General features: G+C 45.0%; 2 protein-coding genes across 5 annotated transcripts in view; both read left to right on the plus strand.

The window, feature by feature from the left end:
- larp1b (La ribonucleoprotein 1B) overlaps positions 1–20,143 on the plus strand; it is a 37,296-nt gene extending 17,153 nt beyond the window's left edge. For 2 of the 4 annotated variants that reach the window (XM_042084278.1, XM_042084296.1), the window contains exons 8-20: positions 1,002–1,139; positions 1,252–1,285; positions 2,607–2,845; positions 3,464–3,505; positions 3,987–4,346; positions 9,984–10,098; positions 10,256–10,413; positions 11,081–11,187; positions 11,956–12,119; positions 12,321–12,465; positions 17,595–17,704; positions 18,894–19,021; positions 19,349–20,143. In XM_042084278.1, coding sequence (XP_041940212.1) covers positions 1,002–1,139; positions 1,252–1,285; positions 2,607–2,845; positions 3,464–3,505; positions 3,987–4,346; positions 9,984–10,098; positions 10,256–10,413; positions 11,081–11,187; positions 11,956–12,119; positions 12,321–12,465; positions 17,595–17,704; positions 18,894–19,021; positions 19,349–20,125 — 2,517 coding nt within the window. In that variant the 3' untranslated portion in view covers positions 20,126–20,143. Of the gene's footprint in view, positions 1–1,001; positions 1,171–1,251; positions 1,286–2,606; positions 2,846–3,463; positions 3,506–3,986; positions 4,347–9,983; positions 10,099–10,255; positions 10,414–11,080; positions 11,188–11,955; positions 12,120–12,320; positions 12,466–17,594; positions 17,705–18,893; positions 19,022–19,348 lie in introns of all 4 variants that reach the window. The other 2 variants (XM_042084286.1, XM_042084307.1) reach the window with 2 other exon arrangements.
- Positions 20,144–22,130: 1,987 nt separating this feature from the next.
- Positions 22,131–27,384, plus strand: pgrmc2 (progesterone receptor membrane component 2). Its single transcript, XM_042057507.1, has 3 exons — positions 22,131–22,719; positions 25,324–25,479; positions 27,118–27,384. The coding sequence occupies exons 1-3, from the start codon at positions 22,368–22,370 to the stop codon at positions 27,213–27,215; spliced, it is 606 nt and encodes a 201-aa protein (XP_041913441.1). The 5' UTR covers positions 22,131–22,367; the 3' UTR covers positions 27,216–27,384.
- The last annotated feature ends 116 nt before the right edge of the window (positions 27,385–27,500 follow it).

Here is a 27,500-nt window from a genome sequence, read left to right on the forward strand (position 1 = left end):
TATAAAAGACCTAATAGCTTTCTTCCTGTGTGCAAGATTTGTCAGGCACGCCGCCTGAAATGCACACACGTAGTCACGACTACATAAACAAATATGCACATAAGCACAGTCTTGGGTGACGTTAATAAAGTTGTTAGCCAGTTAAAGTTGTATATCAGGAGATTTTAAGATTATTTGCGTTGCATACTGTGGCTACCGGTAGGCTATAAGGTCGTCTCGTTCAACTGGATGAGGATTTCCTCGAGCTGCCCCAATTAATGTAGATGCTGCATATGGATCAGTGACAGAGGCACTGTAGTTTCAAAGACTGTTGCAGTTCATTTCACGACTTTTCGTCAATGGTAAGACAAGAATTCTATTTCAATAGGCTATGCTTGCTTGGGCCTCTTGTGTTAATGTGCGCTGTGTGTGACCTGCATGCGTGCACGCTCATCTGATTCTGTAGACAATTTGTTGTGTGTTCCGTTTAATGGGCTAAAAAAAGGCAGGCTATCCACAAACGTGAACGTTTAATCACTAGCATAGTTACTGAGGCATCATCTCCGTCGGGCTCGGGTCGGGTTTCGGACAGAAAAATGAAAATGCCTGTTGGGTTCGGACAGAAATTTGCGGCCCCGATCCGCACTCTAATACACAGAGAGAGAGAGAGCTTCCATTGCGTGCAGGCCCTCATGACCGACATCAACCTCATCAGTAAGGTGTGTGTGTGTGTGTGTGTGTACACACACACACACATGCATACACAGCTTAAATGGGTGCAGGCCCTCAAAACAGACATCAACCTTATCACGCGCACACACACAGACACACACAGACACACACACACAGACAGACTATGTGTTTGTGTGATTGGACTGAATGTGTATATTATAACATCCTCATGTGCTTGTGTGTGTCTTTGTTTGTTTTGGATTTGATGAATGTTTGTTTTTGTCTGTATCTGTATGTTTATCTTTGGTGTGTGTGTGTGTGTGTGTGTGTGTGTGTGTGTGTGTGTCCAGGCTCTGAAGAACAGCACGGTGGTGGAGCTGGTGGACGAGCAGATCAGGCGTAAGGAGGACCCTGAGCAGTGGCCCATCCCCTCCGCCCCCCTGGACACACCACGCACCGACTTCACCCAGCTCATCCACTGCCCCGAGTTTGTGCCCCGACAGAACCTCTCAGGCACACGTATGTCACACACACACACACACACACACACACACACACACACACACACACACAATGCACCAGCTCATCCACTGCCCCGAGTTTGTGCCCCGACAGAACCTCTCCTCAGGCACATGTATGTCACACACACACACATACACACACACACATACACACACACACACACACACACACACAACGCACCATCTCAGGCTCTGCCTGAAGTGTGGCCAGACAGAACCTCTCCTCCTCAGCCATTTGTGAGAAACTATTGGTGATATATTGCATGTTGGTTTAATTCAATTGAAAATGCCAACATAATATCAGAATATTGTCAGTGACTTTCACACAAACAAACCAGATCAGCAGGTAACTACAAGTGCTCTGATGATTGGCCAGGGTTTGTCTTTTCATTATTAAATAAGAAAGTGAGTCCGAGGCCCATTTGATTGCGGTCCCTGTCTACTCTGTACTGCTGGCAAACACCCATGAGGTTGTGTGGGGCTCTGCCAATAGAAACACATGCCTGGGGTTTGTGCTCCCCAGCGGGCCTTCATGAGCTCCTAATATAACCCAGCTGAGTGGTGCTGGGACATTTGCACTAAAGATGGTAGCGTCATTTAAGGATCCAAAAGCACTGCAAGTTGTTGGGGGATTTCCTATAGAAATGGAATCCAAAGAAGCCCACTTACTTATCAGAGAGTTATTAGAGCAGAAATACTCAGTGTGAGAGATGTTAGATCAGAGATACTCTCAGTGTAAGAGATGTTAGATCAGAGATACTCTCAGTGTAAGAGATGTTAGATCAGAGATGCTCTCAGTGAGAGAAATGTTAGATCAGAGATGCTCTCAGTGTAAGAGATGTTAGATCAGAGATACTCTCAGTGTAAGAGATGTTAGATCAGAGATGCTCTCAGTGAGAGAAATGTTAGATCAGAGATGCTCTCAGTGTAGGACATGTTAGCGCAGTCACACAGTCAAGAGGAAGATCCCAAGCCACAGGAACCTCTTTGCTGTTTTGGGTCAGATTTGGATCGTTCTGCACTTATTCTTGTGTTCAGTGACACTTAAGTGACACTTAAATGATGGTAATTATGATAATGGAGAAGCCTCAACTGGACTGACTAGTGTCCATTGTGAAAGAAAAGGTCAAAGTGTCACTGTGGGAAGCTGTGAGTGCAAGAGTGGGTGTTTCCAAGGTTCCTGTAGAATGCTGTGGTCTTTCTAGGAATAACCATATTTTTGTTTTCTATGAATAACCATAATTCTTGTTTTCTAGGAATGACCATATTTTTGTTTTCTATGAATGACCATATTTTTGTTTTGCCTCCTTTTTGGCTTCAGGCTTACAGCTCACCACAGCTGTAATGATCTGTTCCGTAAGAGGCTGAGAGAACCCTTCAGTGTGGTCTCCTCTCCTTCCCCTCTCCTGATTGGTCTCCTCTCCTTCCCTTCAGTGTCGACCTCGCCCACCAAAACCACCAATGACAACGCAGAACCCTCCGGTGAATCTAAAGACCCAGCACCAGAACCGAGCCCTCAGCCTGCGGACTCCTCCGCCCCGGCCGTGGTTCCGTCCGGTTCCGCGGTGAAGAGCTCCCAGCCCAAAGGCCCGTCTGGCAGCACAATGGATCCGGACACAGAGGAGTGGGTCCAGGTGGAGAAGAGACACCGCCACTCCTCAGGGAAGGCCAAGGTGCTGTCCGCCCCTCACTGCCCCCTCTCACAGCCCTAACTCCTTGTGCCCCATGCCCAGTTCAGGATGCAGCTCTCGTGCCCCATCACCCCATGCCTAGATCTGGCGTCCATCTCTGGCGTCTCTCTCTATCGTTGCCATGGGCTGCCCGTCTCTCTCTATCGTTGCCATGGGCTGCCCGTCTCTCTCTATCGTTGCCATGGGCTGCCCGTCTCTCTCTATCGTTGCCATGGGCTACCCGTCTCTCTCTCAGTTACTCTGCTTCCTCTCTTCCTCTCTGTATCCATCTGGCTCACCTCTTCACCCTGATTCAATCCTTCCCCTCTTAGACAGTGCCATGGAACACCAACACACCACACCAACTTCCTGTTTGAGTTGCTTTGTGTTTCCTGTGTCACCCCTCTAATTAATCTTTAATTGTAACCTCAAGTCCATCCACGTCCACTGCTCTTCCACTCAACCCTGTCTTATCTCCTGTGCTGTCTGTCCCCACATTGTGCTTCTCCCCCCTCCCTCTCTCTCTTTCTTTCTTTCTTTCTTTCTTTCTTTCTTTCTTTCTTTCTCTCTCTCTCGCTTCCCCTCCCTCTCCCTCTCTCCTCTACCTCCTCTGTGATCCAGTCTGCTGATGTCCCCAAACCCATTGAGTCCATCCCGTCTCCAGTTGAGTACTCCTCCTCTCCTCTCCTCTCCTCTCCTGTTCTCCATCCATCCCTTTCTCTCTCTTTTCCATCCCGTTTTCTCTTCCTTTCTTCTCTCCATCTTCGTTGCCTCGGTATAGCATTTCACGTGCAACCAAATTTCGCAAACCACCATGTCGCTACTTTGAATTGTAAATGTTTGTACTGGCTGAGCACTCTACCCAGCAGTATTGTTAACAGTGAGATGTGGATTTAGTCCAATGATGTGTGCTTCCTCACAGTTTTGAATGAACAGAAAAGGAAGTTACCTACACAAAGCTCTGTAAATATTCCTTTGTACCTATAAGTCAGTTGTGCAGATATGATAAATGCATCTAAAGCATAATAGCCATTCTACTTATTAATACTAGCTGAATAACATTTGGAAATAACACTAGCTAAATAATATGTTCTGGTATTTTTTTGCCTTGGCTTAAAGTTTGGTTTTGTTTGGGAACGTTCAGGAACGCGTGGAGCATGCCCAGACGGTTCCACGACCCCAGGCTGAGCCCGAGTTGGAGGAACTGGACTTCATGTTCGACGAAGAGATGGAGAACCTTGGGGCGCCCCGCAAGAACACCTTCACTGATTGGTCAGACGACTCCGATGACGAGCTGGACGACAGTGACGTCAACAAGATCCTGATCGTCACCCAGACGCCGCCGTACATACGCAAGCATCCCCAGGGCGACCGGACGGGGAATCACGAGTCCCGCGCCAAAATCACCGCCGACCTCGCCAACGCCATCAACGACGGCCTGTTCTACTACGAGCAGGACCTCTGGCACGAGGAGGACCAGCTGCTAGACTGTGCCAACACCAAGGTACGCAGCCCCGCCAAGACCAGTCCTGCCTTGAGTCCTACTTGCGTCCTTGAGTCCTACCTTGAGACTTACTTGAGTCCTGGGACCCTAACGTGAGTCATGCATGAGTCCTAGGGTCCTTATTTCAATGACGCGCTAAATGACGTTAAGTCTTACTATTTTTATTACTTATTTGAATCTAATTGCTTATTTAATACCATCAGAAAGATCTTTAGCACAAACATCTGTGGGTCAACTCAGAGCCACACACCACACAATAGCCCCATTTCATACGCGAGACACTATTGTTGCCTGACCTTGCACTCTGCTGTCATTGAAGTTAGGGTCCCTGATGTTGGTATGATCTGGGGGTACAAAGTCCCAGTTGGTTCCCCAGCCATTTGACACCACTGCTTGGGTCAGACGCTCCCCATTTGATCCTTTAAGTCTGCTCTAATTTCCAGTGAGTGCATGCAGTAGGCCAAGGCTCCAGTGAGTGCATACAGTAGGCCAAGGCTCCAGTGAGTGCATGCAGTAGGGCAAGGCTCCAGTGAGTGCATACAGTAGGCCAAGGCTCCAGTGAGTGCATGCAGTAGGCCAAGGCTCCAGTGAGTGCATGCAGTAGGCCAAGGCTCCAGTGAGTGCATGCAGTAGGCCAAGGCTCCAGTGAGTGCATGCAGTAGGCCAAGGCTCCTTTAAGTCTGCTCTAAAGGCTCCCAAGTCCTCAGGTCCCCCAGTCTCACTTGCCGGCTCACGCACGGACAATACACACACTACACACACTCACACACTACACACACTCACACACACACACACACACACACACTACACACACTCACACACTATACACTCGCTCACACACACACACACACACCATGCACACACACTACACACACACACACACACACACACACACACACACACACACTACACACACACTCACACATGGACGATACACATACTCACACACTACACACACTCACACACACACACACACACACACACACACACACACTACACACCATGCACACACTACACATACTCACACACTATACACTCGCACACACTCACACACACATACACACCATGCACACACTACACACACACTCGCACACGGACGATACACACACACTCACACACATACACACACACACACACACACACAAACACACACACACACACACAGGATCTCCCAGCATGCAGCACTTCCCAAAATAACCCCTTATTTACTGCCATCTCTGCCCGCTGCTGATGGTGTGACTCCATACGTGAGAGTGCAGCTGGCTGCTGATGGTGTGACTCCATACGTGAGAGTGCAGCTGGTTGCTCATAAACTCGCTGTACTCCCAGAGGAGCAACTGGGCCAAAAGGATCTCTGTGCCCCAGAGCCCTGAGTTATAGTTAACCTCTGACATAACATGCTTGCTTCTGCCTCTGCAGCGCTCAACTTTTGAGCGACCAATGCGCTAGCAAGCCGCCGTATATGTGGACAGGGCTTAACTCGTCCAGGGAAAATGCGTTGTGTGGAAGTTATGAAAATAACTCCATTTTGTCCAGTGAAATAAACACCTGCTCATACTATTCGGTTATTAAGTGATGATGCAATAATGGGATAATAAATCTCTTTCTGGGTCCAACAGCGTTCAGAGCCACTCGGTTTTCTCCATAGACAGTAAAATAAACTATTTTTTTTCGCCATTCAGAGCAGCCTTTAAGGAAATTGTCATCCTACTCCTTGTTGCCTCAGCCTAATAAAATCCTATTTTTTGCGGAAGCCTGGACGTTACCCTTGATTACATCATCTGGCTGCACAGCTACAGTAGTTACTGTATTTAAATGAAGTGGTTTTTTTTTACTCTCACTAAAACGGAGGTGATGTTGACAAGGTTAACAATAGGGGTGAACGATTATGGAAAAAAATCTAATTGCGATTTTTCTCACCAATATTGTGATTGCGATGCGATATGCGATTATTTTTAAGCTCTTTATCTTCTGTCTTATTCAACAAAGACAAGCAATATATTATTCTATAGTATGACCAACACAAAATTAGATACAGTAAGTTCAACATAAACTGTTCTTTCTTGGAGCCCAGGCCTATGTTATAATGGCATTAGGTCATTGAATAAGATTGATGAATGAAATATTTTTTATTTAACTATTTTAATCACATTAGTAGACTTATATTTGTTGAACTTCCAGCCTTGTAAACAAGGTTTCTATTTTGTTTCTATTTCATGTAGATATTGATCTTCTTTCGTTAGTTAACAGTTAGGTCTACATGCAGTGGCACTGACATGGCTTCTCCTTGTCCTGTGCTCTCCATACACGCGCGCGCGCACACACACACACACACACACACACACACACAGACCCGCTCCTCTCCTCTGTAGGCTACTTGCACGTGAATCGGAACAAACGACTGTAGATTGTTACAGCGCAAATAAATGTGGCCGAATGACTGTTCTGCTCGGTGTTAACTAAAGGTTAGCATCATCAACACTGCAGCGCAATACGCATGCATGCAAATGAACTAGTTTGTTCATATCACAACAAAGCCAATTGCGGAGACAAAACTCTTAAAAAAGGCAAGTTATCAGCAGTTAGCAGCATGTATGTAGCCTAGAGCCTTAGCTGGTAAGCTAATGTTAGAACAGCTGGGTTTTTGGTGGTTAGCTGTGTCAACTACCGGTACTTGCAGATAACATTATGCATCAATTCATTACCTGTGAGATGGAATGCGCCGCCAAGTGAAGAAGTTACCAGCCAGAGTAGCAGCACAGGGGAATTATGAACTAGAACCAGGGACATGGCAGGTTCGAGCAAAAGGTAATGAAGAGGCTTATTTTTAACCAAAGTAGCTCTATTGATCAGACCTTTTTGACACTGTTAGCTGGTCCTCTTGTTTACGTTTTTTGCTTCTTCAGTGGTCGGTGTGAAGAGTCGGTGGCGCGTCGGCAAGCGCAAGTATAAATGCGTTTTGGTGATGTCACATATTACGAAGCGTAATTGCGGCCTTTGTGGTTTGACAATCGCGTTTCATCATATCGCGATATTATCGCAAATGCAATAAATCGTTCAGCCCTAGTTAACAAGTTGCGAAAACTGGCCAGTTGGGCTAGTAAGCGTTTTTTGACGATTAAGCTGAGACGTCAGACTTAACAACCGGATAGCTGTGGGCACCACATTAGTTTGGTCATTATCAGTGTATGTACCTGAAGCTATCAGCACTCTTTTTTTCTATCGGTTATCAGTGTGTGTGTGTTTGTGTGTGTGTGTGTGTGTGTGTGTGTGTGTGTGTGTTTGTCTTTTTTTTGCAAGCAGGTGGAAAATGCTCAGAGGGCCAAAGAGACGTAGAGGACAGGGTCAGAGAGAAGCGAGGGATAGAGAAGAAAAATGAAAGGTGGCAGGAAGGAGAGGAGGAGGGGAGGGGAGAGGAGAGGAGATGAGTCTTCTTTTGATGAGTCAGGATATGATTTGCTGTCTTTTTTTTGCTCTCAGTAACACCTGGACCCAAGCCTGACCAACGGCCCTTTCCCCCTCTCTCTCTGAATAACCATGGTCACTCTGACGATTATTAAACACAGACCAGCTAAACCAGTCTTGTGCTCCACTTCATTAGTAAAGACGCCATCAACGCTAGAGTTCCAGTAGCCTTCAGCTAGTCATATCTGATAAGGTTGATAATGTTCCACAGTGTGTGAAAAGTCCCAGATGTGTTCACATGCCAGGGCCATACATGGTCACCTTTTTCTTTTTTTTTTGTCTTGGAGTCCTAAGTTCTAAGTTCAGCAGCTTGATAAAGAGTGTGCTGTTCCCTCCATAGAACACTTAGTCTTGCTCAGAACTTGCCCTGCGATTCTGGATTCCATACATATTTGCACATGGAATACCAGTAGAATTCCATGATATGAAAGTATGCATGAAGCCTGTAAGCACTGCACCTGCTCCAATTTGTTTAGGAGAATTAAGGATAGGGCCGCTGTATTAAGCCCAAACCCACGTCTCTAACATTAACACTTTAATATTTACATAAATACAGTTGTTTTCATGTAATATGTTTATAGTATGTTGGTGTTATTTATTATGTTGATAGAGAATCTTTCATGAAATTATTTTTAAGTTTATTGGAAAAAAATGTTTTTATGATAGAATTCTGTATTTTAAGATCATGACCTCCATAAACACTTTAATGCATGAGGATGTCTGATGGACTGTTTGGAATCTCGTCATTGTTTTGCATGTTTTTTTTTTTAGTCTGCAAATAAAAACTTTTAACGTTTAATGTTAGACCGTGAAATGGACTTGGCAAATCTGCACATTAGGATGCGAGAAAGTAACATTACAGTTACCCAGGAACAGGCTGTCTGAAGATCTTTTTGCTCGACTGAGAGTGATCAAATCTTTGCGCTTGACTTTAAAGAGTGATAAAATCTTTGAGCTTTTTACAGTTAAGTACAGTTAAGTAAAAATAGATAATCTCTCCTACTGATGAAAACATGCTTTCTAGCTTGCCTGCTTGTTTGTTTTATGTGTCATGATGTTAGTATTTATTGTTAAAAGCTTCATAATCTCTGTCTATATACACATTAAAGTTGATTTCATCTAGGTTTATGGAGGAATAGAGTTTAATGAAATCAGTCACCTACTAAACAGGTAGAAAATGATACCTAATTTTATGTTTAAAAACTGAAATTCTCAGAAATTGCACAAGTTACAGTAGGTGGAATTGTTTGTTTGTTTGTGCGTGTGTGCGCGCACGTGATTTGTTTACTGGCTTCCTCATCCAGAGCTCCAGAGAGATTAGGCTGATAGTTCACTCCCTCAGGCAGCGGCAGACCCCCATCAGTGGACACGTTGCGGTGTTGAGAGATGGCACACACACACACGTATATCTTTCTCTCTCTGTCTCTCTCTCGGTGGCAATACTAGACACAGATAGTCATGCTGTTTACATTTAACATAATGTCTGTTGTTCATGGATACACACTGTGTTCAAAAGTTTGGGGACCTTGTTTTTTTATCCATGTTGCAAATGAGGGATTCTTTGACAAACGCAGAGGTTGAGGGCCACAGTTAGGGCTGCAGCTAACAATAATTGTCATAGTAGATGAATCTGTTGATTATTTTCGTTGATTATAGTTAATCGAATGTCAGAAATTGGTGAACATGTGGTGATTGGTGTGTTTTCCAAATTTCAAGATTATGTTCTCAAATACCTTGTTTTGGTCACACGTTATTTTCTTTAACACAAATACCTTGTTTTGGTCACACGTTATTTTCTTTAACGGTCATAGAGGAGTAAAGCAGAAAATAATCATGTTTAAGAAGCTGCATGATCCAAACCGATTAACCAATTACCAAAATAGTTATTAATTAATCAATTAATTGATTACTTATTCCAGCCCAAGGCACAATGATTATTTTTTTTAGAAGTCATGATTTCTAGCCTTGTTCATCCGACTTTATGTCCTATTCAAACTCGTGGTTGATGTTTTTATGGAAGGCAAGGACATTTGTAAGTGTCCCCAAACTTTTGAATGGTAGCCCAACACCAACACGACACGAGTTTGACATGTGAAAGTTTGGGGGGAAATCCCGTAGTGTTGGTTCTGACCAGCTGACGTGTTACTGTTCCTCTGGCCTCCGGGTTTTCAGGAGGTGGAGAACTTCAAGAAGCTGAACGTCATCACTCAAGATGAGTTCAACACCTTCGCCCCGAAAACTCCCATGGATGCCACCCAGGAAGTTCCCCCACCTCCACCGCAGCCTGGTACGTATGTACACACACACACACACACACACACGCACGCACACACACACACACTCCAAAACACATATTTACTCAATTGCAACACATGTTTGTTGTTCCGTTGTTCGGGCGGTTGATTGATTGTTTGTGTTCCTGGCCATCTCTGGTTTCCCAACAGAGGAGTCCAGCATGGCTCACTCTCTGCCCAAGATGGTGCCCGGCTCTCCCGGGACTCCGAAGACCCCACGTACCCCACGCACGCCCGGTCGCCAGGACCCCAGCAAGATGCCCCGCTTCTACCCGGTCATCAAGGAGACCGGCACCATCGATCAAACCGTAAGAGCCGCCGGTCCTAAGTGCCTTTACACACAGGGGTATCTAGCGACCGTGCGCACGGACACACAGGGGTATCTAGCGACCGTGCGCACGGACACACAGGGGTATCTAGCGACCGTGCGCAAGGCTTTTGGCACATGTCTCATTTATAGTAATCAGTTCATTTGAACATGCAGGGGGTAACTAGTGAGTGCATGCAGGGGGTAACTGGTGAGTGCATGCGTGGGCAGGGGGTAACTGGTGAGTGCATGCGTGGGACGTGTTTCTTGAAAAGATGGACTGTTCAGATGGAAGCCAGTGTAGTTTCTACTTGCTTTGCACGCGAGGCTTTTCAGAAGCTGAATGTGCTGAGTAAAGATGTTGAACAGCGCGCGAGGCTTTTCAGAAGCTGAGTAAAGATGTTGAACACATAGCATGCATTCCAGTGGCTTCAAAAGTGTCAACACGATATGAATTCTTTTTTTCCCAGTTATTTAACAGCAGACAAACTCCAGGATTGTTAAGAGTCTGTATATTTACCACAGTCATGTTGGCAGTTTTTTTTAGACCTCTGCCTCCGTTGTTCAGTGTTCTGTAATGATAATGTTTTTGTGAAGGTGTGTGTGTTTGTGCTGCTTGTGATCTCTGGATCATTAAGAGCTTTCTACCCCATCTCTTCCCTCCTCAGACCCCCAGGAAGAAGAAGACCAGGCACAGCTCCAACCCCCCCATGGAGTGCCATGTGGGCTGGGTCATGGACTCCAAGGAGCACCGCCCGCGGTCCTCCTCCATCAGGTGAGATGGAGGTGGGGGACTAGTGATCACGAGGCTCCCAATCCCACAGCAATCCCCACTCGGTCCCACCTCACTACTGTAGAAAGCAATTGTGTTGCAAAATTGTGCTCAGTCAAAAGTGAAGCCACCAGAAGGAACTGGCTGAAGAACATGGCCACGTTTACTGCAATCTCCAGTTTACTGGTTAATTGTGGGCAGGCATTGGTCAGATGTGCTGCTCTCTATGCCTGCTTTGGCTCCAAAATGATGTTACTGGACTCAGATGGCTGGCCAGGTTTCTAGTTAATTTTTAATGGTCCTTTTTTTAATAGAAGGCAAGGTTATCATGACTTTGGTTACCATGACCACCAGTACCAATCCAACCAGCCAAGAAGTTGCCGATTGAGCTCCCCCACTAACTCTCTCTCTCTCTCTCTTTCCCTCTCTCTCTCTGTCTCTCTCTCTTTCCCCCTTTCTCTCTTTCCCTCTCTCTCTCTGTCTCTCTCTCTCTTTCCCCCTCTCTCTCTCTCTCTCTCTCTTTCCCCCTCTCTCTCTCCCTCTCTCTCTGTCTCTCTCTCTCTTTCCCCCTCTCCCTCTCTCTTTCCCCCTTTCTCTCTCTCTTTCCCTCTCTCTCTGTCTCTCTCTCTCTCCCTCTCTCTCTCTCTTTCCCCCTTTCTCTCTTTCCCCCTCTCTCTGTCTCTCTCTCTCTCTCTCTTTCCCTCTCTCTCTGTCTCTCTCTCTTTCCCTCTCTCTCTCTCTCTCTCTCTCTCTCTCTCTCTCTCTCTGCAGTAGTTCCAATGCGTCCCCGTCCGAGGGAGCCCCAGCGTTGACGGGCAGTTACGGCTGTACTCCTCAGTCCCTGCCCAAGTTCAGGCACCCCTCACACGACCTGCTGCGCGAGAACGGCTTCACCCAGCAGGTGTATCACAAGTACCGCAGACGCTGCCTGAACGGTATGTACACACACACACGCGTGCAAACACACACACACACACACCACTGAGTGAAGCCTGAATGCCTGTCTGAGTACACTGCAGCCAAAAATAGACACTACCTCACTCTAGAACATGCCCCACTTTCTTGCTGTCAGATTGATTGATTGATTGATTGCTTGCTTGCTTGATGGCCATTTCTCCCCCCTGGCTGCCGTGTAGAGAGGAAGCGGATGGGTGTGGGCCAGTCTCAGGAGATGAACACACTCTTCAGGTTCTGGTCCTTCTTCCTGCGGGACAACTTCAACAGGAAGATGTACGAGGAGTTCAGGCAGTATGCTGTGGACGACGCCAAGGAGAACTACAGGTCTGTGTGGAACTGTGCACTGCATCGCAACGCACGCACAGTTTGATCTCCGAGAACCTCAGAAAGCGTTTCTGCACACGCTTCCCTCAATCACTCACACATATTACAGTGCCAGTCTGACCGTTGGTCACTTTGAGCTAGGGGTTGGCGATCTATATCGTCTGCGATAATATTGTGATTGTTGTTTTAACACTGTGCAAATTTACATTATCAAAAAACACTCAATGACTCATTGAAACCCCATACATTCACTAAATCCAGGAGGTGTATGCAAGAGAAGCCCCTTTGCAGCAGAGCAAGTGTCACATGATCATTAGTGGGTCCACGTTGTCACATGTAGGCCTAATGTTTATTTTGTGTAGCGAGATCCAGACGTAGCCTACTTGGGATTTTGTGCAGCTACTTTTGTTCACGTAGCATTAATGAGACGGTCACATTTTTTCCTACATGGTATTATATGGAGAGAAAACATTTGCCTTTGAGTATTTTAATAGTCAGTTGTAAACAAAGAACTCTTCTCATGTAACCCTTTTGCAAATGGACTGAAGTTCGCTCTAAATATCTGTGTATCGATTATGCTAACCGATAGCATCTCTATGGGATTTCTCATATACATTAGCCATAAGCTAACGCATTAGTTTCTATTCTGTAATTTGGAATGCTAGCCTACATAATTTCTCTTAAACAAAACATCGAAGGAAATAACTTAGATGTACTCTGTTGGTCTGCTTAGTTTTACAGTGAATCCTAAGTAAAGGTTTTTGAAAGGAACTCAAGCTTCAGACTTTATCTTGGGAAACTGTTAGGCCTAGTCATCTTCTCTAATGTAGCTGGCTAGACCATGTCATAGAGTGACAATGCATTGGTTGATTTGGTTAAAAAGTCACAGGATAGGTTATTGGTTATTATTGTATTGATGCTATTCATAAATAATGAGCTGTAACTCAGACTTCTACAATTTTTTTTTTTAAAGGATATAAACTAATTATCGGTATCGTCAAAATCACAAAAAATACGTTATCCCGCTTATTACACGGCTACTTGCCAAAACGAAATAATAAACTCCCCACGATATGACTTTAGCCTACATAGCCTAGCCTATTTGTTACCGTTCATCGTGGCATTTGCTGAGAAACAAATAGTTTGCATCAACACACGCTGAACTTGAATCAAACATTCTTTAGAACACAGCTGATCAACTGTCTGCTTTCACTTTTGAATGAAGTTCCAGTCCTTGCGTAGTGATATGGAAGACTAGCCTGACGAGCCAGACCCACATTAAAATGTAGGGTCTGGGCATAGACAGTAAAAGAAATGGACGAACAGACATAGACAGTAAAAGAAATGGACGAACAGACATAGACAGTAAAAGAAATGGACGAACAGACTCCGTCGTTTTCAATGGGAGGGCACTGAGTCAAATAGAACGATTTTTCAGTTGGTCCCCCCAGTACTGCGCAGACTCACACTTAACTCCGTGACGTTAGCCATCGAACTGAATCTTGTAACTCATATGATAGATACACAGAAATTCTTCTCACACTTCCTTCGCCTTCAAAGTCATCAAAGTTAAACATTTATTAATGTATTATTATTAATATCATCCTCACCAAGTCGTGTTAATGTTGAAGCTACCATACATGATCATCTTCAAAAACAGTCAACAAAACAAAGTTATAGCCTTGAAGCTAATCTTCTTTCCACTTTTCCGACCTACGGTCAATCCATCGAAAACCTCTGTAATGATTAGTGCCGTTTTTAAAAAAATTAGGTTTACTTTTTTATTATTATTAGGTTGCCTCTGTGTAATGCTTTACCTTAACATACGGTCGTGTATGCTAGGGTTTGCTTATGAGTTACCGTCATAGTAAGGTGGACTGAGCTTCTTATCCAAACAATACGGTTATCTCCCTACGGCGCGAAAGAGAGATTACGTCAAAGCTAGCTTCCCTCCAACCGAACAAGCTAACCATTCTTCTTACGGGTAACCAACGTTACGGACGAGGTAGTGGAGTCTGTTTTGCCTTTGTAGTGTTTATGTGGATTACACAGAAGCTACAATATCGGCACAGGATATATGTTATATGAAGTTATGGTATTTCAAAAAAATCCTAGAATGAATGTACTTCTATGGGAGTTAGCAGAGAGGTGGTCCCTCCAGCCTACGTCGATTCTTCTACTTCCGGGAATTCACCTGCCCCCTTGGGTCTGGGCACTCACCGTTCGCAGTGCTCAGTCCGAGGGGCGGGATAATCAGTTGTCTTTCAAATTCCCTCTGCACGCAATAGGACAGCGGCAGCGCTATGAGTCCCATGCGTTTCCCACCAGCGGAGCTAGTTGGCTAGTTTAAACGTTTGCCAACTTAATAAAAGCTTAACTCGTGTCACACTGTTCGCCAACAGCAACATCCATCTTATTTGTTTTCAAGTAGCAGGGAATTCAAGCCAAACCGTTGCAACGCTGCCATCAATCATTATGTTAAGCCCACCTAATGACTATACACGATTTCATTGGCCTGATTGAGTTTCGATTTCTGGAGCTCACAAGCCAACGGAGAGTTGCTAGACTAGCTAGGGGCGCGTCTAGATTTCTAGGCTAAAGGAAGACGGATCAGAAGCACAAAACTCGTTGCCATTGACAGCGGTAATTATATGTTTGCAGCGGTAATTACATGAATATATTTTACCGTAGAACTTTGGGAAATCCCATTGAAGCCAATGGAGCGTTCTACTTGTCTTGTGAAGAGCCGTGTAATAAAAATATATATATGGAAGGTTTGGGTTTTTTTTTTTTTTTTTTTTTTTTAAATGAAGCTGATTTCAACTCTGATATAAGAACGTCACCTATTACCAACGCTGATATAGGAACGTCACCTATTACCAACTAGGCCTGTCAAACTCGATTCCTTTTAAGGATCCGGGTTATTCTGAGTCACTCACTAAACTGATCCGGGTTGAACGAGTCACTTGAGTCAGTATTGCTAAATTGCAAAGAAATTCAATCCTACGTTCAAGCAGTGCAGTGCGGTGCTTCATTTCGTTAAGTGCCTTATCATGTTGGATGTGGATCCTCCATGATTTGAAACCAGGTTTTTGCAGTACTTGCATTTAGCCTTTAGAGTTTTGCTCTCCTGGTCAAAGTGCATCCACACATTGTTCATCTTTTTGGTTCTCATGTTCAGAAACTTTGATCTTATTGACAGAGAGGGTAGCCTATATTATAATAATTAATTATTTGTTGTTGTTTTGTTAACAATAGAAAAGTTTGCCTAGGTCTAATGCTACTCTGCTACAATGTTTATTACCACTACTATATACTAATAGTAGGCTACTAGGAATCTATTCTAATAAGTATTATAGGCTGCTAATACTAGGCAACTAATATTACTATTAATCATAGCTATACTGTTAGGTAGCCTATAATATAATATAATATAATATAATATAATATAATATAAAATAGCCTAATATAATAGCATCAAAACCTTCACCCACTCACGGGAAAGAAAGCAGTTTGAGCCAGACTGTTTACGGCTGATTCGACTGACTCGCACTCATAACAACATAACGTAACCGGTCCGCCCGGCTGATCCAAATGACCCAGGTAGGCTAGCCTAGGCTAAGCAACTCCATACAGAGCTTGCAATGTTTCGGACTGCTCTGCTCCTCTAAAGATCCACTCATGACAACGTAGCCGGCTGATTCGGCTGACTCGCACTCATAACAACGTAACGTAACCGGCCCGCCTGGGTGATCCGACTGACTCAGGTAGCCTACTCAAGCAACTCCATACAGAGCTTGCAATGTTTCGGACTGTCTTTGCGACCTAATTGCATTTTATAGTAGGCTATGCGTGCAGAACATACAGTATGTTATTTCAGAAGTGAAAGCATGGCTTTTGTTGTGGATTTGTTTTTCACCTTGATGAGGAGTTACTCGCTGCTCTAAAGATCCACTCATGACAACGTAGCCGACTGATTCGGCTGACTCGCACTCATAACAACGTAACGATCTAGATGCATCGTAGATAGCAACTATGCTTTTGCGGAACGGAGCCCAGTTCTCTGCTGCTACGTGTGCTACTGACATTGCCTTGATATCTTAACACAAGGGTATGACTCCATGTTGTGATATGTGAGTGTGGGTGTGTGTGGGTGTGGTCGCCACACTGAACCAAACAACACTGGCATGCTGGAACATGCTGTGTGTGTGTGTGTGGGTGGGTGGGTGGGTGGGTGTGAATAGCAGTTTGACACAAATCAGAAAATAATATCAGAGTTTGGGGAGGCATTTTTTGGTTGTCGGAGGTGGGGGGGCCTAAAAATGTCTTGGTTGGCTGAGCGCATAGCAGTGTTTTTAAGCACATGGGTTCAGCACCTGCCAAAGTGGCATTCCACTGCACATGCGTCACTGGGTCAGAGCAGAGTAGGGCAGTGTGTGGCTCGGCGCTGTGGCGTGGGGGTGTCCAGGAATTTAGATTCTTAGTGGCTCAGAGTATTACGTGGACACACTTAATCAGGTCTTTCTGGTTCCTGACCTCGTTACAGATCTATGGCATAGCTCAATGAGTTGGAGTATAGGTCAATGCTGACGTTTTGACTGACACTGTTGCAAATTTCATATGATGATGCATCATTCCACAAAATGGTTTATCTTTTCTGTCATGAAGTTATTCAATAGGCTTAACAATAAACATATAGCCTTACCTCAAAATAGCTGTTAGGCTTATCATTTTGATCTGTAAAAAATGTCACATGCAGCCATGCCTAAACTCTGCTCACTGCACGTTTATTATAGGCTAATGTATCATAATATAATAATCAATATTAGTTGCGATAGAGGATTAGAGGCCTACCTGCGAGCATGCAATTTGGCTATGGGTTTTCTACAGGAATAGCATGTTTGAACGGGCACTGCACTCTACCCTAGTACATTATTAATTATAAAAGGTAGGAGATATATACATAAATACATTATATTCATTCATCCAATGCACAGCCAACAGCTCTGGTGGATATCCCTGCAGTAAGCACAGCAGTTGCTCAACTTCAAAGTTGAGTTACTTCTCTTTTAAGTCACATTTGATGTACAGTATTTTGGATTCTGATGTAAGTTTAATGGTGTTTTTAGGTATGGCCTAGAGTGCTTGTTCCGATACTACAGCTACGGCTTGGAGAGGAGATTCAGACCTGACCTCTTCAAAGACTTCCAGGAGGAGACACTGAAGGACTATGAGAAGGGTATGAAACATTATCTATCTTTATTTTTCGTTATTTATTTTTATTTTTCATTATCTATCTTTATTTCTACATATGATGAACTATACATATATTTGGGGCAGCCGTGGCCTACTGGTTAGCACTTCAGACTTGTAACCAGAGGGTTGCCGACCGGCTGAAATGCCCTTGAGCAAGGCACCTAACCTCTCACTGCTCCCCGTGCGCCGCTGTAGCAGGCAGCGCCGGGATTAGTGTGTGCTTCACCTCACTGTGTGTTCACTGTTTGGGATTGGGATAAATGCAGAAACCAAATTTCCCTCACGGGATCAAAAGAGTATATATACTTTATACTTTTATACTATACAAGCAGACCTGCCAACCTGTATGCATTTTGCGTAGCAACCACTCATTTTCACATCAAAATACGGCGCTATGATTTTTTACTTAAAACTACGCAAAACGAGTAGGCATCCAACCTCTCCGGAAAGCTCCTGGAGCGTGTGAATCTCCCGCTAATATATTTCATGCGAGGAGGAGAAACCAAGAGAAAGTGACAGTGAGAATGACGGGCAAAGCATAGTGGCCTCTCTTTGTTATTTTTTCTTCAGCCAACGGTGGGTTAAATGAAAGACTTGATATGGTGAGTTTAACAAGTGAATTTGCGTTCCCCTAGCTGCCGTTTTGCTGTGAAACTAAAAATATTCCACTGAGTGCGATTGTAAATTCACCTAGGCCTAACAGTTCTCATATCTATGGTGAGGAGTCTAAATGAAAGGATATCTATGGTGAGGAGTCTAAAGATGACAGGATATCTATGGTGAGGAGTCTAAAGACAGGAGATTCTCCTCTGATGTTCTGTGGTGAGGCAGGTCACAGGTCCCACATTTTATCAGCCGCTCTCTGTTTACCAATACAAACATCCACGTCTGCCATAGTTAACCCTTGCTCTCAGTGTGGAAGTGTTTGATATCATCAGCGGGGTTGAAAGGGCTCTTGGACTATCTTACGCAAACAGAGTTTGCTGAACTGAGTCTGTGTGAAATTACATGGATGAGGTAATCCCATAAATTGACTGAAGCCGTAAAGTCACAGGTCATCAAAGCTGAATTGTAAATAGTGACACAAATACTTGTGTGTATGCGTGTATGTGTGTGTGTGTGTGTGTGGTGTGTGTGTGGGTGTGCGTGTGTGTGTGGTGTTCCCTGTTCAGGCCAGCTGTACGGGCTGGAGAAGTTCTGGGCATTCCTGAAGTACTCCCAGATGAAGAACCAGGCCATTGATCCCAAACTACAAGAACACCTCAACAAGTTCAAGACTGTTGATGACTTCAGAGTTGTGGTCAGTTGTGTGTGTGTGTGTGTGTGTGTGTGTGTGTGTGTGTGTTGAAGTTATGTCTGCGATCATATCAGTCATTTCCATGAAATGTTGTTGGTGACTGTTATTGTATTTAGACATTGTAAATGTTGAAACTATTTTTTCGCACACGGCCATAGTGTCTCCCCATAAATCACATAGTTAACACAGAATGAAACAGAACACATAATATTTATCTTATTCAGATTGTGTAAGATTGGTTATTAGATCATTATTCTGATGTCTGTTTAACTGGCCTGTCTTTGTGTGTGTGTGTGCGCGTGTGCGTGTGTGCGTGTGCGTGTGTGTTAGCCCCCAATGGGAGAGGAAGGAGGAAGGAGAAGACGACTCTCATCCTCTGGTGGTGACGACGGTCGGCGAAGACGACACAACTCCAGCTCATCCAGCTCCAAGCCCCTCCCCAGCACCAAGAGCACCAATCAGACCCCAGCTGCCGCCTCTGCCAAAACCACCTCAGCCAATCCCGGCTCTGCCCCAGCCAAGAGCACCAATCAGACCCCAGCTGCCGCCTCTGCCAAAACCACTTCAGCCAATCCCGGCTCTGCCCCAGCCAAGAGCACCAATCAGACCCCAGCTGCCGCCTCTGCCAAAACCACTTCAGCCAATCCCGGCTCTGCCCCAGCCAAGAGCACCAATCAGACCCCAGCTGCCGCCTCTGCCAAAACCACCTCAGCCAAAACCACCTCAGCCAATCCCAGCTCGGCCCCATCCACAGTCAAGGCCCCAGCCAAGAGCACCAATCAGACCCCAGCTGCTGCCCCAGCCAAGAGCACCAATCAGACCCCAGCTGCTGCCCCAGCCAAGAGCACCAATCAGACCCCAGCTGCTGCCCCAGCCAAAACCACCTCAGCCAATCCCAGCTCGGCCCCATCCACGGTCAAGACCCCAGCGGCCAGTGCTGCCACTTCCACAGCCACTTCTACCGATAAAAAAACTGTGCCTTCAAACACCAAGACCTCCACCAGCGAGTCTGCGACCGCCCGCGCCGGACCGAAGCGGAGCGGCTCCTCCGAACCCCGTCGGAAGGAAGCCGCCAAGCCCAAAGATGGGCAGCCACCAAATAAATGACATCCCCTCCCAGGGAAACTCGGCCTTAGTTAGTGGTTTTTCCACCCAGTGATGTGTCTTTACCTACGATCCTTACCTGTTCCCCGTTAACTCTTTCTGGTAGCCTCGGCTTGAGTAGCAAAGCAGACAAGAGGCGTAAGGTTAGCTTTAACTGTCCACCCCCTGACGTTTCAGGTGTGGCGCCAGTCAGTAAACACAGTCCCATTTTCAACTCTTGTGCTGTTTTTAGGATGTTAACTTTGTGTCAAAGACGATGTTTAAATCACGTCAATGCACAATGTATGAACAGTTTTTTTTTTTTTTTTTTTTTTTTTTTTTTTTTTTTAAACAGGATTTCAATCAGGCACCGACTGTAAAGATCAGGAAAAGTGGCTCTAATCACGTTATTTTTTAATTGTAAAAGTTTACAGAAAATGCATTCCTGCATTGAAGGCATTTCTTGTTGCTTTTGGGAGGATGCCTTAAACTTTAAAAAGAAAAAAGGATTTATCAACAGCTACTTAACCCATATCAGGAGGCTGTTAGTTGTCTTTGGCCTGGCCTCTATGTTTGTTCCAATATATGTGTGCCAAGTCGGTTGTACTACAATCTAACAATTTAACTTCTCTAAAACACCTGAAATGAGTCATGACGCAGGGAAATCTCCTCGAGACGCTATATTCACCACATCAGTGTTGTGCTGTCCATATTGGGATAAAACGCTGTGTAATCACTTTTACAGCCGCCTGTAATAATTATCGCAAACATCACAGAAAAGGAAAATAAATATATATATATATATATATATATATATATATATATATATATATATATTGAATGACTGTCAAGGTATACAAAATGGTGGAGGTTGATCAATGGAAAGGTGTGTCTGAAGCTATGACCCTTATAATCTGAAAAAAGGAAAGGAAAAATGAAAAAAAAAAAAAAAAATCCTATTATGCTGTTTGCATTGTGTGGCTGCTTTCTGGGCAAAGATACCTGTCCTTTTTAGTTAAGAGTTGTTTTGGGATGGGACTGGGTGGGGGGTCAGCATTTTATTTGATTTACTTAAATTAGAAAGTGTCTGTGTACTTGAAGATTTTTTTTAAAGAAATTATATCTTTTTAAAAAGAGGAATTTTATTTCCACAAAGTTTTGAATTCTATTTGGAAGTGAGATAATTTATTGTTGTTGTTTATTATGTTTATTTGATCTGGATGACTTAAACAGAAAGGATCATAATTTTTAAGCCTTGCATTTATTTGAATTGTAGAAACGATAGAAACCGCACATGACTGCCAGTGGCGCATCCTCCTCAATTGTGTTTGCTTTCTCTAGCAGGGAGATACTCATACGCTTCTGTCTTTAAGAGCCTATACAAGTCCTGAATGTAACATATTTAGTCATGAAAAACTGTACATAAAAATGAATTCGAAATGGCGTTCTTTTGATTTGATAAGTTAATTTTATTTTTTCTTTATCCTAGTATTTGTGTGTGTGTGTGTGTGTGTGTGTGTGTTTGTGTGCGTGCGCGCGCGTGTGTGTGTGTGTGTGGCTTTAGTGTTGGTATGCATGTTTTTTTTTTTGTGAACTGTAAAATGTAAAAATGCATATAAAATTATAAAATCCAACCTTTCCTGTGTGTCGTCTGTTTTGAGTTGCACATCAGATTTCTGGACACACATATTACACATACTACACGCAAATAAACAGTTAGGCCTACAAAAAATCCTTTAAGTTATAAGTAATAGATTCGAGTTTCTTAGGTGGTCTCTTCAGGAATAGTCACCCATATCATCCCTATAGTTACTCAAGGATCACCGTTAATCATTTACTGACCAGCGATCAGTCCTGCAGCCTACAATGGGGGGGGGGCAGATTCGACTTAAGTGCCAACCTCAGCGTTTCAACACGTTGATAAATTAGGCCTGGTGTGTTTGGAGGAAAGGTCAGAAAAGTTTCGCCAAATTAAACGGTTTGTTAACGTTAAGGGGAAAACGTCTACACTGCTTTTGCTAATTCCTCGAGGTCTGGCTGCACTTTGTCCCATTCCTCTCCTGGATTGGGGTATTTTTGGTCTCGCCTCTTTGTTCTAGCGCATGGTCTGTGTTTGTATTGTGTCGGCTGTCAGTTGAACACATCCGGAATTACTACAACTCCCAAGTATGGCGCCATCATGAGCGACGTCCGCCAATAATATTTGAACCACAGTTTGAAGTGGGCGAGTCTGTTGTGTGTGGAACTTGAAGCGCTATCGTGCAGTATGGCGGACGATGGAGATGGTAGGGGTGGAGCAGCAGACACAAGTGGTGGTGGGCAGGGTACAACAGAGGAGTTGGATCCAGGGCCCAGTCTCGGCGGGATGCTGTTTAATTTGTGTATTTTAGTTGTAATTGTCGCTATCGGCTATGGAATTTACCGACGGTGGTTTAGGAGACTTATCGGTGCTGACGCGGCCCAGGGAAGCGAGGCCTTGTCGCTTCCCAAGATGAGAAGACGTGATTTTACTCTGGAACAACTAAGGGAATATGATGGTGTTCAAAACCCGCGGATCCTTATGGCTGTGAACATGAAAATCTTCGACGTTACTACTGGCAAAAAGTTTTATGGACGTGGTAAGGACTCTAATATGGTACAGTCCCTTTCTCCTAGCTGTGTACAATGCTAGCATGCTAGTAATTGTTAGCCAAGTTTAGCAATTCAAGTTATTTTCGAGCTTAGTAACTAGCCAAACACGCTAGCCAACTTGGGCGCTATTTTACGCCTTAACAATATCACAGATTGAGGCCAGTAAAGCTAGCTACTGCACATGCAGGGTCAAATCTAATATCATTGCACTTAAAACAAATGACCACTGTCTTGGGGACATTGAGACAATCGTTTAGCGCAACAAGATATTTTGCGCAAATTTCTAAATTGTTAACATGGCCAGTGACTTTCCCCCCTTGGAGACAAGTTTGAAACATTGGAGTAGCTAGCTTGTCCTAGCTTGTTACCTTATAACGTTAGCTGTTACCTGATGTTTGCAACGTTTTAAACTTAGCACACTGACATATCACTTGTTTCACCTTGCCCGTTATACCAAGAGTAAGCAAGTGGAAATAGTAACTCTTACTAATATTACTGCGGAGAGGTTGGTCTGTAGCTAACTTTAGTGACCCATAATGTTATATTTGAAAGCAGAAGTTGACACAAGTGCCTGTGTAGGTTTGGAGGTTTGGTGTAGCTTGCTAGTTAGCTAGCACCGTTCCCAATACTTAACGTAGGCAGCGCCAATTCACGACGCTGTCTATTGTCACACGGAGCAACCTGTCAGATCTTTCAGTTGTCGACACTTATTTGGTTGGCATATTGTGACCTAAAATAGGAAGGCGGAAGAGGCCACAGGAAAAGCAATGTCCGTATGCAGCCAGTAACGTTAGTGACAAAGTCGCTAGCTTGCTACGTCCATTTAAAATTAGTTGACCCACCCACCAACCTCTTACATAATGAGCAGATGAGCTTTAGAAGTGACAAATCAATGTGTAAATATTTCCGTTTATTTATTTCAAAAATAGGTTATATGTCAGTTAAATCAAAATTTGGTTGGACGCATTCTTCAGTATAAACGACCGTTATGGTGTAGACTGGAGGGTCCTGTTCGCTATTAGTTATGTCTCGGGCACGTTGAGACGGCATGGGCTAGACTGCCTACGTGCACTGAAATCAAGTTGATAGATCTCAATAACAGATATATCAGATTGTTGTCCTAAATGTCAATTGTGGCTTATATATGAACCACTGTCTTAACAAGCCATCGGTCAACAGGTTGTGCTGTGACATTGAGTTTTCTTAAAGTAACGTTGAAGAGAACAAAACTCGCGAGCCAGGCATGGAAGGCGAACTCGACTGTGGAACTTGTGCAGGTTTCACAGATGCGTCAGCGCTCCCACAGCTCTTTGGTGAGCCACGTTGGAGAAATGTTATCCCAGGCGTTTATGAGAGTTTCGTTGGTACCTTAAGCGAAGTTATCAGTCTTTGTCCACTATGGAACAGATAACTTGACTGTGGGTTTTGTGCAAGGTGTACGTTTCCCATTTCTAAATAGAACAGTTATGTCAACAATGTCAACTGTCAAAGACATTGTTTATGATTTATGTGACAGTCAAAGCGACTCAGCTGGTATCCCTACCCTAAGTGAGAAAACTCATGTTCGTCTCCACACCAACTCACAGCACAAAAGACAACCAGTCTAAAAGCTCAGCTGCTTTGCCACATGCAGATCAGCTGATGAGCCAACAAAAACATTATTATAATAATAATAAAAAAAGATGCATGTTAAGGCTTCTACTTACACCTGGTCACAGTGGTTGCATATCATACACACAAGCTAGTTACTGACATTATCTTTTTTTTGGGGGGGGGTAGAAAGTGCAGTAGAAGAGGGATTTAGTTGATTAAGTGGCAAGGGCTGCATAAGAAAGGTGGGGGAGGATTGGAATTGGGGGGGCACCAACAAGGAGCACCCGAGAGCAAGAAGAGCATTAGGGAAGATGGATCCCCCCTTTTTAACTTCATTTTATGTCAAATTGTCAATCTACCTCCTTTGCTTTTTTGTAAGATGGCCTTACCTGTGAAGCACTGTGGGTCAACGTTGTTGTTTTAAATGTGCTATATAAATAAAGTGACTTGACTTGACTTGAAGAATGATGCACCTGAAAGTGGCATGGGTGAGGTCACTAAGCTCTCGTGCGGACTGCCAGGAATCTCTTTCAGGTGCGTATTGCTGATAACAACCACTGGAGGTGTGGCGCAGGTTTGGGCGAAAGGGCGGCGCGTCTGCGCGCGACAGAGCCGTGGCAAGGGTCTGGCCCAGCTGTGGCAAGGGTCTGGCCCAGCTGTTTTGGGTTGCCTGTGTTTACAGAAGTGGCCTCAGGCTGCTGCAGGCGCTAACCAACATTCTTGACATGCTTGTGGGAGGCTCAGTGTGATTCGTTTTTTATAGTGTTTCTCTGGTCGTAAATCCAGTCATGGAGAGGAAGTCTCCCAAGAATATTCAGTTTAATATTTATTTAAATGCAACTGGTTTTGGTGTAGGACCCAAGTTGGAGTAAAGATGTCCCCCCCCCCCCCCTTCTTTACTGTTTACTGGTATGTATACTTATTATCTCTCTCTCTCTCTCTTTTTTTCCGCTAATCAATCATGTGTCTGCCTTCTCCCCCGTCACGTCCCCCTGCAGACGGTCCGTACGGCATCTTTGCGGGTCGGGACGCGTCTCGAGGCCTGGCCACCTTCTGCCTGGAGAAGGACGCGCTGCGGGATGAGTACGACGACCTGTCAGACCTCAACGCCGTGCAGATGGAGAGCGTTAGAGAGTGGGAGATGCAGTTCATGGGTGAGGAGGACCTCCGGCGTCATTTCCCAGCATGCACCAGTCAGGGAGAGCAGTACCATATGTGCAGCCAGCACGCCTCACGTACTCATTTCACTCCCAGAGCATTCTTTGTTGACACCTGGATTGCACACACACACACACACACACACACACACACACACACACACACACACACACACACACACAAACACGTCACGTCACCCTGCACATAACACTTAAGGGAACACCAACAGGGCATGGACGAAGTCCAAGTAGACTTTGAAGACTTATAAAAGCATAATAATATACACGTCTGTTATGTCTGAAACTGCATGTCCGCAAGACAGTTGAATTAAAGCGTTACTCTTACAGGAGCACGTACACACACTTGGACAAACACACATGCACATACACACACACACACCAAATCAGCTGACTCTGGTTACACATACACACACACACCAAATCAGCTGACTCTGGTAACACACACCCACACACACACAGACTGTAGTCCACGTTTAGCTGTTCCAGCCCCAGAGTCCCTACGGGAGCAGATAGAGTAAGGAGCCGAGCCGTCATCAGGTCCTCGCTCCTGCTGATGGCTCTGGTCCGTGGCCGTCATCAGGTCCTCGCTCCTGCTGATGGCTCTGGTACATGGCCGTCATCACCTCACCTCTCTCTCTCTGCCGCTGCGATGCCCCACGGCCCAGCAGCCAGTCCCAGCTCATTCAACTGACGAGATTAGGGTGCCCACAGCTGCTAAATTGCTTTATTCTACCTGACATGACTGTAGGAGGGCTTAGTAGTGAAACCAAGCAACAGTGGTTGATGTTTTTAACCGGCCATCTTCAAACTAAATGCATTAGACTCCAGCTCCCAGCATCTGCAAGTCTACAGTTGTAGAATTCACCGCTATGAAAGGACTAACGGTCAAATGTGTAATGAAGCACCGCACAGGCTTACATGTTGTTGTTGTTGTTGTTTATTTGGGAGTATTGCACAAGAACACCGTTCACCGTTGTTGTGTAATACCCTGGAGGTTCCCTCTGTAGTTTAGACAAGGTTTATGGTCATGGATGCTTGCGTGGCCATGAAGCGTGAGGTGTGTGTGTGTATACAGACTATACAGTGTTTGAGCGCGCATGCTAAATGGAGCATACAATATGCGTCTCTTTTTTTCTTTGATTGGGGGGCTGCTGTGAAGAAGTAGCTTATAAGTATAAGTATATATACTCTTTTGAAACTGAGGGAAATTTGGTCTCTGCCTTTATCCCAATCCGTGAATTAGTGAAACACACTCAGCACACAGTGAACACACAGTGAGGTGAATCACACACTAATCCCAGCGCAGTGAGCTGCCTGCAACAACAGCGGCGCTCAGGGAGCAGTGAGGGGTTAGGTGCCTTGCTCAAGGGCACTTCAGCCGTTCATACTGGACGGGGTTTGAACCGGCAACCCTCTGGTAACAAGTCTGAAGCGCTAACCAGTAGGCCACGGCTGCTTAAGCAGAACTGTGTTTGTTTTTTCTGATGTCTTGTTGTTCTGTGTACCTTCTTGATCCTGTTACAAAAATACAGCAACGTAGAGTTTGTGTGTTGTTGTTTTGTGCTGTTGAGTGCTGTTGACTGATGCCGTTTGTTTGTTTGTTTGTTTCATTAGAAAAATATGACTACGTTGGTCGCCTGCTGAAACCAGGGGATGAGCCATCAGAGTACACAGACGAGGAGGACGTCAAGGATCACGCGAAGCACGAGTGACTTGCCCGCCACACTCGCCCCCCCCCCCCCCCCCCACCACCACCACCACCACCACCACCACCCCCACGAGTGACCAGCCTGCCACACTCGCCCCCCCCGCCACTCCCCCCCCCCCCCCCCCATGACCAAAGCCTGGGCCCAAACACACGCACACACACACACACACACACACAAGCACGCACACACGCACACACACTACATGCATCAGGCTCCACTTGCTCACAGCGGCATCTTGCCTCTCCACCTCGCGTCCAGTCTCCGCCCGCGCCATAACTCCTTCGTCCA

Source organism: Alosa sapidissima, chromosome 1 (assembly GCF_018492685.1).
Source record: "Alosa sapidissima isolate fAloSap1 chromosome 1, fAloSap1.pri, whole genome shotgun sequence".
Lineage (NCBI taxonomy): Eukaryota > Metazoa > Chordata > Actinopteri > Clupeiformes > Clupeidae > Alosa > Alosa sapidissima.